At 45.9% G+C, this 14,000-nt stretch overlaps 1 protein-coding gene across 2 annotated transcripts in view; it reads right to left on the reverse strand.

Annotated features, from left to right (window-relative positions):
• Positions 1 to 13,751, reverse strand: part of SMAD3 (SMAD family member 3) — a 77,706-nt gene extending 63,955 nt beyond the window's left edge. For both annotated transcript variants that reach the window (XR_010390909.1, XM_064517853.1), the window contains exon 1: positions 13,151 to 13,751. Coding sequence is in view for 1 of the 2 variants with exons in the window: in XM_064517853.1 (XP_064373923.1) it covers positions 13,151 to 13,356 (206 nt within the window). In the remaining variant the exon portion in view is untranslated. The remainder of the gene's footprint in view (positions 1 to 13,150) is intronic.
• Between the last annotated feature and the right edge of the window lie 249 nt (positions 13,752 to 14,000).

Genomic DNA, 14,000 nt, shown 5'->3' on the forward strand with positions numbered 1-14,000 from the left:
TTTCTCCCTGAAGCATTTCAGCTACTTCTAGGGGACACATGTTAACATCTAATACATAAAGAATTGTCCTAAGACTTCTAACGACCTTGCCCCAGTCCTCAACTTCCTACTTTTCCCCTGCTCTACTGAAGTGCATAAACGCTGTCAAAACGCATGTATTCAACGGCTTCAAGTGCAAGCAGATCTTTCATCTGCTATCAGATAAACTGGGAACATACCAACTTGGGATGTGCGCACTCAAAATCTGCATTAATAACACAAGAGCAGTGCCCGTTAGCTCTACCTCCCACCTTTCTTCTTTTTCTTCTGGAATAGCTGGCCTGCCAGTACAGCAGAGCCTCTAAAATGCCATCCTAAAAATAGAAAACAAGAAAAGAAAAAAAAAGGGGGGGGGGGGGGGAAGAAAAGGAACTGAGAGAATAAGCAGAGTGAGAAGCTCTGTAATATAAAACTGTCTCCAGCTTCAAAGTCACCAGCCAATCATAACCCAATAAATGCTTTTTTTTTTTCTCTCTCTAAAATCAGAGCACTCAAATGTCTATTTTTATTCCCGTTCAGAAGCAGCTATCTTGACAGCGCTTTCAAACCAGCAGAGCCTGGCATGCAAAGCAGTAACTTACAAAATTCAATTTCAAACCACAATTTCCAAGGCCTTGACTTGCTTATATGGGTTCACTCGTGTCTGGCACAGCAGTATTTCACAGCACAGACACCATTAACACAAAACTGAGAACTACAGAAAAAAACTGAGGGGATGTTTACATGAAAGTATTTTTTGAAGCCAGAACACTGTTTAGGGGCATTGCTGCTCACTTTGTGTTATACATCATCCCAGGTATCTAAATGGCAGGACAGTTCTTCTGATAACCTAAGATACATATTCTCCAGATGCAATGACCCACAACTTTAGTAAGTACAGGTAAGTTTGAATTCATGCTTGTTCTTATGGATGTCAGAAAGATCAATAAAAACTGCTAGGGTACCTTCAAGTTAAAGAAGTTCTAGACAGTAAGGAACTCTACTCATCCTAAGCCTGGAAAATAAGCAAATACTTGAAATATTAAACAAAACACCATTTCTCAAGCATCCAAGAAGGTAGGTCTTCAGCACTTTCATGCTTTCCTGGTATAGAGATCTCTATGAAGCCACACTTTAACAAACCAAAACCCACAGCCCTAAAAAGACAGCATCACAAGTGTTTTAAAAACCACCTCAGCAATACATTTGTAGAAGGTCATGGCTGGTCTTGCTTGTTACCTGCTCTTCCCGTTGTTTTCGAACAAGAGCTCTCTGCCCTGCTGCATCCACCTGTGAGCTGAGCCTTCCTCATCCCTTCGGAAGTTGCTGGAGGTAGAGCTGTCTACAAGCCTCTCAGTCACTTTCCCTGCTCAGGATCAGATGTTTTAAGCTATTTGGATAGAGCTAAGACTACGCTCGGTGGCAAAGGAAAGCCCTCGTAACGGATGGATTAGGCTAGAGAGGGAACCGCTGCTCCTCGTCCATTTGACAGTCCAGCAAACCGGTTTGCCTCAAGCTCTAGGCGACACCTCCTCAATCCCGAGTTTCCACGTACCAAGGACAGACAGTGCTGTCCTCTTGCAAGCCAAACTGGCCAGCCAAGCTTCCAGGCTTCCTCAGCTGTGGCAGGGTTGCCGAAACATGCTCTTACCCCAAAACGCTCTCACAAGCAACCACGTGCAGAACACTGCTTCTCGCTCTCCTAAGGGTGTCCCAGGAGCTGCCAATTCCCACGTGGTGCTTTGGTAGACACAACCATCTACGAGGCCACAAATGCCTCTTCCACAGGCCCTTGGAGCAGCAGCTCTCTAAAGGATCTTGTTGGCTTATTCCCAGAAGGACGATGCCAGCGGGGACACAAGGTTCCCACCAGCAAGAGAGGGGCTGCCCTACCTCTGCCGCCAGCACCTCAGGCACCTCCATCACGTCCTCAGGGCTTCAGCATCTCCATCGGCAAAATGGCATAAAAATCCCTCTGCTGTAAAGGACTTTGAGATCTGTGGTATGAAATTAGAGGATGCAAATGCTCCCCCTTCACCAGGGCGTGGGCCTGAAAAGCCATTTTGAAAAGGTCTCTAAAAGGAGTCAATAAATATTAGACAGTAAATTTCTTTTTTTAAGGAGAGTAGCTAACTGCACCTGAGCTTAACTGTTGTCTTTCATATCCAATAACCATTTATAACACATAAGACTGATCACGAGGTTGTTTTGCTCTCAACAAATCTAAACAGCCATGATCTAAAGCATTATTTCTTGGTCTTTAATTTTAGAGAAGAGAGATATTAAATATATTGCTTGCCACAGCAAGAATTCAAATTCAGCTTGCTTCAATACATTTGGAAAGAACATTTATTTCAAGCTTGTAAACGATTTAAAAGAAAGAGAAAACTTAATTAATAATGTTGTTTCCAGCCAGATGGCCAGCTATTAGTTTTCAGTCGTCTCTTTGGGAACAGTGCACCGGAAGCCTTCAGATGCAAAGGAGTTTTAAAGCAAATAGATGTTTGTGACTGCCCAGCACTCTCAGCAGCTGCCAAAACGTGCAGTAAAAGACAGGGCTATAGGTACAGAAATGTTAATTATTTCCAACCCATGTTGTTGTGGGTCAACAGTACACTCACTTGACAAACATACACGCCTTCAATATTTTGTATTTGGATGGCATTACACTTACATACAGTTATATAATATTACCTTAAATGAAAACGTGAGGCTACATGTATGGTGTTTCTCCTGGACTTGTGCTAACAGACTTTAAACTTAAGCTCAGTAGCAGACCACTGTGGTATGATGTGTATCAACCAGTCAAAATATTCCATGTGCAGGGGAGGTACCAGCACAGAGATGAATAGATAAATATTATGCAAAGCCAGTTAAGGTTTACCACTAAACATCTATGGAATTCTAACACTCTCCCTGACGTAGCACCTACATATTTTCAAAGAAAGTTTCCAGAAAATATTTATGACAGCTTCCTTAGTATGAAAGGGACAATGAACAGCAGCAGAAAGCTTCCTAAGCAGCAAGTTACTGGGTTTTTCAAAGGAGTCCTTCTCAAGACTGAGAGAGCTTTTACCACTGTATTAAATTCTCTGACATCTTTGTACTATATTTGCTAGATATTTAACCCATCTGTACCTCGCTCTAACTACTTAGCTCAATGTTACACTGAGGTGTGGAACAAAACCTGATGTGTTCAGTCTTCCCTAACCACAGTGTACATTCATTAGGCAATAATCCACAACACAAACCTCTCTTAACTCAATTATTATTGGAAAAAGCAAAGATGTGACTGCAACCCTATACACAAACTTGCAGCCTATAGTTCTACCAAACAAACAAAACTAGATTTGGGAAAAAGCTTTAGTGATCAGCCGTCTACCTACACACAAGTTATTTATGGCATCTAATTTAGAGCAAAGCTCAAAACAGTTTGCACACTGCCAGCAGACTTTTACTGGAGACAAAGATCAGCTACGAAGTAACGTTACCTTTGCTAATCATACTGTGATTATCTACTTTTTTTAAAAAAAATTTACATCTAGTCATTTTGCAAAGCTTGTTTTTAATGCAATCATTTCAAAACAGCTTGTTTGCACTTTCCACTGCTTTAACAGTTTTCTTCTGCAAAGACCCTGTTGGCCATAAAGAGCCCCACAATTTTGAAAAGAAAGAGGCCAAAAAGGGGAGCCTGAAGATTCAGCTTGCAGTGATTCAACTTACAGTGAAGCTTATGTTCAGTAAGCCAGGTAAGCGGTTCTTACGCAGTTTAGGCCCAAGAAGCAGATGTTGAGAAAGACCAGCCGAACGTATGCAACTTCCACCACTCCAAGGCCACGAAACTCTTACAAGGGAACTAATCTGGGGTCTCCAGAATTCACAGGGTTTAGCTTGCACGTCCCAGACCAATGTCTACAACTGCTGCAGGCCTTTCTTCCAAAAGGCTGCTGACCATGGGGGAAGGAAGAAAGGAGAGATGTTATTAGCTGGCCTTGTGCTCCTGTGAATTCAAGGTCTGTAATTGTGGGTGAGCTTCATCGTGGAAGAGGAAACCCTCACTCCTTCCTGCATTTGTGCGGCTGTGTAGCAGGGGACATGGGAAGGGTGGACGTGGGAAGGGTGCTTAGGGAGAAACACATTATCAGTATGCGAGCTGGTTAAAAATGGTGAAGGGGGGGAAAACCCACTGCACTGTGATAAGAGCCAAACACCGCCCTCTGCACAGGCACAGGATCAGGAGCTACTGCCAATGCCAAAGCCACCGTCAGGGGCATCAAGCTACAAAATGAGGAGGACCTCTGCCAAGCCACACTGGTGCTCGTCAGAAAACCCTCAGTGAAACAAGAGCGAGAATTCCTCTGAAAATGAAACGCTTTGCAGAAAAGTACCCTTTTCAACAAACTTCCAGCTAAAACCTGCCCGGCTTCCTGCCAGATTTCCAGCCCAGCACTGAGGTGTCCAGGCTTCACGGGAACGTACCGTGCTGTAGCCACGCAGGCTACCCCGCCTGGAGCCCTTTGGTCTCACGGGGTCTGCTGGGCAGGCTCCAGGACCTGCAAAAAAAGCCCAAGAGCCCTGGATTTGAAAGAGAAAACTTGATAATGTTCAACCTACAAACACCTCTAACCTCCATGTGCAGTTCACTGCTTACTTGTGCCAGCCTGAACCTTTTTGCACTTGCATGCAAGTCAGAAGTAAATTTACTGCAATCCATGTAATTAAATCAATGCAAAAAATGAGTGGGAAAAGACTAAGCCTCCAGCTGCTTATCAGCCTTTTGTTAGGCAGAGAGTACTTTTTAAACACTATATAATTTTTTTAGACACCGTCATTTGTGTGCTGCAAATTGCCTATGCATCTGAGTCAAGGGGAACAACAATTTGTTCAACAAATAAAAGAAGAAAAGGACCTTTCTGTACAGTTCCACATGTGTAGAAACCACAGACTTTGTATCTCTATGAAAAAAACCACATCTGGTCTTTCTGAGTACAAAAAAATTAAAGGTGCTTGTAGCTGGGTCTTTGTCTTCCCACACAGAAACACTTAAAATCCAGTTACAGAGGAAAAGGAAATTTTGGAAAAAGTACTCTCTAGCTGTTAAGTAGATAAAGCAATAACAACAGTTGCACATTCAATGCAAAAACAAACAAGCAGTCTCATGTTCCACAGCTGCCTGTACTATGCCGAGTTTTTTTGTGAATATTAACTGTTTTACATCTGTTAAGTGAATCAGAATAAGTGAGTTTTTTCTTTTATATAGAAAAACTAGAACAGGAAGGACAAATTTGTTTTCACAATAAAAGAGAAAAAGAGTCAGTATCAGCATCCATCATTCAACTACTACCGGCTGCAGCTTCACCACAAAGGAGGAAATTTCTCTTCTGACTTCCCTTTTTAGAAAGGTTGTGTTATGGTTAATGAAAGTCACCAATTCAAAAGTCATATCCAATTTTTCCTGTGATGCAATTTGTAGGCAAAAGTTTAATGAAGTTTTCAGATTAGGTAACTACAAATTACAAAGTCAGCCAAGGATGCTTGACCTATATTTCAGCCCTGTCCTTCCTGAGGGCCCCCGGCAGACGGGCCGCACGGCATGTGCGCGCAGACCCCGGTCACATCACAGGGCTACATGAAACACGCAGCTTGTTTGCCCTCATAACCTCAGTGCTGAACACCAAGCGGACTGTAAAGATGCTTCTAGCGACAGATGAAAGTTATCAGGATCATCTCTTCCCCTCTCCGGGACTTGCACAAGTTACATTTCTAGCAGGTAGGTAGATTTTGCTGCATTTTTAAGCAGCATGTTCTTTTCTGAGGCCCACCAATGAGATTTATAATTTTATCATCTCTCTCACCTCAGTGTCAGCTGCTGATGGTTTAAAAGCGAGACCGAGTGGATTCCTCACGGAATAACATGATTCTAAATTAAGCAGGTTAGAGAAGCAAGCGCACAGGGAACAACCGCCATTTCCTCCCTGTGCTTCCTGGTGTCCTTTCCCCAGCGCGGCTCCTACTCACTGACGTCTGCTGCTTTGAAAATGTGCTCTTGATCTAAATAAGGCCAGTATCAGCAACCACGGCTCACGCTGAGTAATGCCTGTTCATGCGGAGACTCTCCACCAGAGAGGAAGGATGGATGGTTCAATATTTAGGGCACTTGCTGGAGGCACACAATCCCACAGATTTCCTGTCCCACTCATTTTGAGCTGCCTGAAGTCTATCTGCACCACACACAAGTTTGGAAACCAGAAATAACTAAATTCTGCTGCTTAGTTGACAAAGAAAATATCCTATCCCGGAGCTCACACAATTTCTGCAGGTTCCTCTACAAAGCAGGATGTGACTATTTCCCACCTGTCTGGGCCTGTCTGCAGGCACTTTTTTGTTGTTTGTTTATAAGGGTTATCTCCTACCATGCATAAGTGATTTATTCATGCTCACAATTGTGACCTACATTTCTGGAGGATTAAGCTCCAAGACGGATACTCTGCCTTTTCCTTCTCTTTCTGCAGAGCCACAGTACCATTAGCATCAACCTTTCCTGTTCGCCTAAGGGCGAGTCCCACCTTTCTGACAGTGACGGTAAAGGGATGTGCGAGTAAATGGGGATCAGGCCTAAAGGACTTCAAAACATCTTTAAAAACAGTATTAACTGCGACAATTGACACATTATTGTTTCTTCAGTCACAGAGAAAGCTGTGCTACCACTGACAAGTAGGAGAGCCCGGTTATTAAGGTTATTAACAACTTCCGTGTCTTTATGTTGGGGCTCAAGTCACACGTAACAAAACGTAATTAGCAAAGCTTTGCTAAGCCTGGAGGAGTCGGCCTGCCAGAACGGGAGCGTCTGGACGAGAACCTCTGCCGGCCTTTATTCCCCTCGCTCCGGTCTGCTCTCTCCACCGCCAACCCACACAACCAGCCTTGGACTGGAACGAGCTTTTTACAGAGCACATCAAGGCAGACAAGGATAAAAGTTAATTGGGACCATCCATAAGCCTTGCTGAAAGAGAGTGCTACTTCCCAGCCCCGAAAATTTAATTGCACTCAACAGAGGAAAACTTTAAAAAAAAAAATCCAGAAAAAGATACTTTAGGGGAAAAAAATCTGATTTCAATTTAATTCAAGCACTGTTTGGCCCTATTTATTTCATAAAGTACTTCATGCAGGATAATGGCATTATTGTGCATCTAACAGCATTAGAAGCTCCTAATAAATTAACAAGTGAAAATTAATGGCTGCTCAGTCCATTAAATCTTGTTAATTTTATTTCTGCTGCAATAATATAGTGATCACAAGTTCACATTATTAAACCAATATTTATTAGAAGAGTTCAATTTAATTGGATCCCTGATGTGATAATCCTGTACAGTGTGTATTTCCCAATTTCATCAATTTTTGGTATTTATTTCTCATTATATTTAAATGACTGCAATGTTCAGGGTCTTTTCCTAACGCTACAAAAGTTAAGCATCCATTTTAAGCACTTAATTTCACAAAAATTCAACACTTAACTACACAATATAATGGGAATCTTATGAGTCCTTTCAGAAGCTATTTTAAATATTTTAGTCTCTTGAAAAAGAGCAGAAGGGAAAAAAGCAGAGATATGAATATTTGAAAACATCTCAAAAAATGATAAAATACCTTTTTTTCCTTAGCCCACCCATGCCCTCTATGAACATAACCCTGCTGTCTTTCAAGTCAAGAGGAGTTTAACCACGGGTTTTAGTGTGAAATATGATCTGGCCCATATTTCCCAGAGAAAAAGAGGCAAAAAAAAAAAAAAAAAAAAAAAGTCACTCTCCCCCCTCAAATAATATTGGCAAGTTTTTGACAAGCACTGCCTGCTGAGAGAGACATTACAAATTTGTGAGGACGGCCCACCACGGGCTGGGTCAGACACGCTCCTGCCTTGAGCCAAGCACCGGCTTGGAGCCAAGGAGGCCGCTCTGCTCGGCAGCTCGGGACAACGCTTGCTGCCCTGAACCCTCTTTCTCCCAGCTCCTTCGTCTCTGCCAAGGTAACTGGATGAGTTGTCGCTCCCTACACTGTTGCATCAACATTATCTGGGTTAATTTAATGGCCGAGTTTTGTTTTAAGAAACTGCATCGCGTGGGCTAGAAATCAGCTACGCACGCTATTGCCCAGGCAGACGTAAGGCGCAGGCGAGGGAGGGCAGAGGGGCTGCGGATCCTCCAAGCAGGATGCGGCACTGTCCTGAGACGGGATCGGACCCTCTGGGAGGAGACAAGGAGGAAGGAGAGAAAGGTACTGATGGACAAGTGGGACTGCAGGCAGAAAATGTCCGTGACGAGAGCCCTGTGTCCCTTTAATTAGCATATTTCCATCTTTGGACCTGATCTGCAAAGTCACATTAATGCCACAAAAGCTAGTTACGAACAGATCTGTAAAGCTCTGCCCACCCTGCTAAACCGGCTCGCGTGGGTACGGCTAGCAGCACAGTTGTGGCAGCACAAAGGTTAAGACAGGGCTATAAAACCCTGCCCATAAAGCCAGGTCAGTACATAGGTTAGCACATGCAGCTTTGCAGCAGTAAAGTTACCAGCAACAGCGAGCTAACAAGTATAATGGCAGCTAGGCTACATCTGCGTGCAGGGACTATACTGTAATCATCTTCTCTGTACCACTCTTAGACCAATCTAACCTTAAGTGCAGACACACTTAAGCGAGTCTAAGCAACATTGAGGCTTCTCCATTATAGGGACAAGCTAAATTGAAAACGAGACAGTTTAAAATTGGCGTAAACCCATACAAATTGGTGTGTGGACACACAAAACTATGACTGGCTCTTTGATTTTGCTACTGAAACCAGAGGGTTACTAGTCTCGAAAGAAACACGTATTTTACCATCTTGCAGACTGCCTCTGCTATTTGTAGTTTTTGTATTTTCTTGGTATTAAAAGGATCCTAAGAACACAGTCAATTCCTGTAAAGACTGCATGGTCAGTGATCAACGCAACAGAAGCTGCGCTCACACCTAAGATCTTCCTAAAGTCACTTCTGCATTAGCCCTGGCTTTCCCCACCAAAGCATAGACCATATAATGGACACCTTGCTCAGCTTCCCTCAAAAAGCAGGTGTGCCATGTTTCCATTTCAGCTGGTACAATCTATTCTCATCAGATGAGTTCCACAAGAAATAACACCCACCACTCTTCAAAACTATTTTCTTAATTAAAGAAAAAACCCCCCACCACTTAAAACGTTATTCCTTACACAGAAGTATCTCGGCTCCCCGAAAACCACTGGTGATTAAAAAAAAAAAAAAAAAAAAAAGAAATACAGTAATAGGTTAAATGAAAAGTATGCACATGAAAATACGCTACTAAATGTCATGAGATTTACATCTTAATATGCGTAGTACCACCAAGGCTCTTGAAACAAAGCATGTGCTATCTTCTCCCATATCAGCAAGACTATATATAGTGCACAGCTTCCAGAAATTAGTAAATGCTCACCACATGCCTCTGACTTCTACAGTTCAGACCGCTATATATGTTATATAACATATATAACAGATCAGCCTAAAACATCTTACTTCCGGGACAAAATATTGACACCTTATCAGGTGCACAATATAGCCTCACTCCAGATCAGTAAGAATGTTATCAACTTTCTCCCAAGGATGAAGTCCACAGGGATGCATTCATTTTCTGCAGGTAGGCAGTAACGTTAGCCGTAGACTTTGCTGCCATCGGATGCCACACTCACCATACTTCATGGTCTCAGGAGCAAATACAGCCATCAAAAATTAAAAAAATCTGATAGCAACCGGTAGCCATCGGCAATTTAGGCCTGCTTGCAGAGCAAAGCAGAGAGGCCCTATAACTGAACACCCGGCTGTGCTGGGGTACATGCTAACGGCACACAGTCCCCCGGCTTCTTTGAAAGGTGATAAAAACACCCATCCGGAAACCTGGGCTTTCAGGATCAGTGCAGCTACTAGAAAGGATATATGTTAATGGATGGACAAAAAGAATGTGTGTTTTCAACTGTATCACTCAGCGTAGTATGAAAAAATGTATTAGTGCCATAAGACACGGGTTACTAAACTGACTAGGTCAGCTCACAGCACCAAAGCCTACCAGCTCAGGGCATGCAGGTTCAAAGGCAGAGACTTCCTTGTGCTTACTAATGCCCAAACCTCCTTTCTATGCACAGGCAAAAGGCACATAAAATTTTCTCCGACCTACTAAATGACTCGCTGTCCATGGATTTCTGTGTAGCGAAAGGACTGGTCCAGAAGAACAGACCACACTTCACCTCCCTCGATCTCAAGTGAGAGTTCACTTGGAGATTCCTCTCCATACTGTGGGAAGTTCCCTTTCGGAGAAAGATGGACTTTGACAGCAGGGCCCAAGAGGAGAAGGGAAGGTCCTCTAAATAAGCCCTCCTCTCAGGCCCAGGCAACAACAGGGTGGTCTGAGACCGGCTGGTTTTCCAGGTCGAAATGACTTCCTGCTCCACCAGAATCAATGAGAAGGAAAATTCCTGCCAGCAGCAGAGCGTCACGCTGCAATCTCTCAAGGTCTCCCCAGCCTTTTGCTGGCTGCCGTAGGTTGTTTGAACAGAAAACCTGGGGCCTGACTGTCTGTCGGTCACGTTATCTTACAGACGGAGCACTTGGAAAGTAACACACTCAACCCCACTCGGTCACTGCAGGAATGCGAAGTTCCAGCTCATTTGCTGTGTAGCCCTTATTCCCAAGAGCAATGTTTCTGAAAAGCTCAAACACTTTTATATCTGAAACCTTGCTTCGTCTCACGGATACAATAGCTAAGTTTGGACTAACCCTACTCTTGCTGGGCCAGAGTCATCCCTGGCATAGCTCCACTGCAATTCAGTCTACTGATGTATTACAGACAACGCACAACATGATCTAATCCTCAGTGATGGTTTTTCCCTTTTGTCCCCTCAATGTACTTATTTGTCTAAATAGCAAAACAACATATGCAGAATTATTAAAAGAAAATACGAGAACTATACTAAAATTGTCTTGCAAACACTAATTTCAAGTGACATGATGATCAGATTCACAAATGTGTTAGGACAGACAGTGCAGTCCAGCGGAGAAGACACGGCACTTGAAGTCACAAGGCCTGGTGACGATCACAGCTCTGCCATGGGCTTCGAGACCAGCTGTTTCGCATTTCCACTCCAGTCCCCAGTCCCAGTTACCTAGACTTTGACCTCATACTACGTTGCTGCAGGGGTCCAGAACAGACTAACTTAACTACTGTTTTAAGGAGCTCTGTAATATCTTTATAAAATAACAGTAAAAGTACATATGAAGCGTCATGTTAAAAAACTAGTACCAAGGCACAAGGAACTACCGTCAAAATATGCTGACACTTCCCCAGTACCAAAGACTAAGATCTGAAGGTTTAGGCTCTGTGTCATAAGCGAACATGAGAGGTTTTAGTTTTTATACTGATTTCCTTTAACGGAACAACGCCTGGGAGAAAGCGGCATTCACTTCTGCACGGTGGACAATAGCCAGAACAACCTCTGGAGGTGATAATATTTATGACTAGTGACATCTGCTTGTGCTCTTACTCATTTTCAAGCTTTAAAATTGCTTCTCTAAATTAAAGCTTCCTACTCCACCTGTCTCTCTGCTTCCTTTGAATCATAAAATATCAAAACCTGCCTCCCTTATGCTAGAACACCTTGTTCCTAGGAAAGTAAACATCCGGGGGCCTCACGCTCTGCTCCCCAACAGGTCAGCAGCAGCGACGCTTTACTGCAACCCAAAGCACAATACACAAGTCGTTTCAACTGCAGGACTTCTCCAGTCTTCTCTTTTCTTTGAAAAGGCAAATATTTCAGGGACGTGATTTAAACAGGGCATTGCCTAGGAAGAAAGCACACTGCCTACCAAGAACCTCAAAGCAGAGGTTAAGGGCATTTGTACCAGGTGGTAGCTTTGCAGGTTCTGAGCTCTGCTTCAACTACAAGGAGCCAGAATAACTCTAACAAAGGCAGAGTCCTCGATCTGGATTCCTGGCCGAAGTCTTAAGCGTGGTCACCGAGTACCAAAAAGATAAGGAGACTTCATTTTTGCTTTAAAACTATAATTGTTGGGGGAAAAAAAAAATCAGGAGTTCCAAACATCCACGTTTCTGAGCTACTCGCTTCACTTTTTCATGCAACAGATGCTGCTTTGTATTAGCTACCGCATATTAAATCATTCTGACAACCAAGAAAGCATACATTTGTTTGGGCGAGAGAGAGGCATGAATACACACACGCACACAGATATCGTCTCACATAGAGGCACACAATCACGCAGCATTCAAATATTTGGGATGAACTTTGGCCTTTGTTTAAAAAAACAGAAAAAACACTCCCCTAAACGAGTCTCGGTAACAGAGCGGCAGTCATCGGGCTGAGCTCACAGAAAGCAGCAAATCCGCAGCAGGAAAGCGCTGCCTGGGGCTGCTTATTTCAGAGTAACTTGAAATCTTTTCCTCAGATGCGATACTTTACATAGCGTAAGGATGCATATTACGGACTGACCTCGGCATCGAGGCTAAAAACAAAACCTGTGTTAAAAATGAAAAAAAGCTTGTTATATCCATCCTCAGGCGATTTTTTTTTTGGGCAAGCAACTGGAAAACAAACGCGCAGCAGTGCCCGAAATCACGTCCTCGGAGCGGGAGCGGGCCAGCTCGGAGGGACCAGGCAGGCAACCCAAACAAAACCATTTTCCTGATTGAAAAAAACAAAACAAAACAAAAAAAGAAAAAGAAAAACCCTCGGTGTGGCGGTCCCGGAGGACACGCTGCCGCTTCTGAGCCACGAGCACCCACGACACGCGTGGGGCAACGCGGGGAGCTGCCAGCGCTGGGGCTTTTCTGCCCTCGCGACTCGGCTGGAGACATTCCCCCCCCCCCCGCGTCCCCCTCCGACTTTCCCCCTCTCTCGTTACTAGACGGTAATTCAACTCTGCAGCCAGTTTTTATAACTATATATAGCGGCAGGGCAGGGCCGGGGAGCGGAGCCAGCCGCCCCTCGGCGCGGCCCCCCGGCGGCAGCCGGCACCCAGCGGCCGCCGGCGCCCCCCGAGCCGGCCCCGGCCCCGGCCCCGGCGCCGCCGCCGCACCGACCTGGGGATGGTGATGCACTTGGTGTTGATGTTCTGCGTGGTGATCGCCTTCTCCAGCTCGTCCAGCTGCCCCGTCTTCTTCAGCTTCTTCACCAGGCTCTTCACCGCCTTCTCGCACCATTTCTCCTCCTGCCCGTTCTGCTCCCCTTTCTTCCAGCCCAGCAGCCGCTTGACGATGGGAGGAGTGAACGGCAGGATGGAGGACATGCTGCCCGGCCCGGCCCGGCCCGGCCCGGCCCGCCGCGGCCCGGCCGCCCCGGCCCCGCCGCTGCCGCCCCGCGGGCACCCCCAGGCCCGGCCCCGGGCGGCGCTGGCCCGCCGCTGCGCTGCGCCGCAACGGCCCGCGGTGCCTCAGCGCCTCGGGGCCTCGGCACCAAACTTTGCCCGGAGTTCGCCGCGCTTCCCCGGCGGCGGCGGCGGCGGCGGCGGCGGCGGCGGCTCCGGCTCCCTCCTCCCCCTGCTGCCCCGCTCTGCGTGCGCGCAGCGGCGCCCACTCCGGCTCATTCCCAGTCTGCCTTTCATGCAAATCGCCTGCTGGCCGCCCCAGCCCGGCTTCCACCCCCTCCTTCCCTCCCAAACACGCTCCCTCACGCCGCCGGGGGAGGGAGGAGGGGAGGGCGGCCCGCCCGCCGGGAACTCCGCTCCCCCTCCCCGCCGCCTCCGCCCCCCCGGCGGCGGCAGCCCCAGCGCCGCACACGCTCCCGGCGCCGCCGCCGCGCTGATCTTTATTTTCTTTTTTTTTTTTCCCCCTCCTTTCATTTTCTTTCTTCCCGAGCGGGAAGGGGGGCGACCCCCCCCCCCCCCCACAGCGGCCGCGCGCTCGCGGCCTTCCCGCGCCCGGCGAGGCGGGA

The sequence above is a fragment of the Dromaius novaehollandiae genome, chromosome 10 (assembly GCF_036370855.1).
Source record: "Dromaius novaehollandiae isolate bDroNov1 chromosome 10, bDroNov1.hap1, whole genome shotgun sequence".
NCBI classification, from domain to species: Eukaryota; Metazoa; Chordata; class Aves; order Casuariiformes; family Dromaiidae; genus Dromaius; species Dromaius novaehollandiae.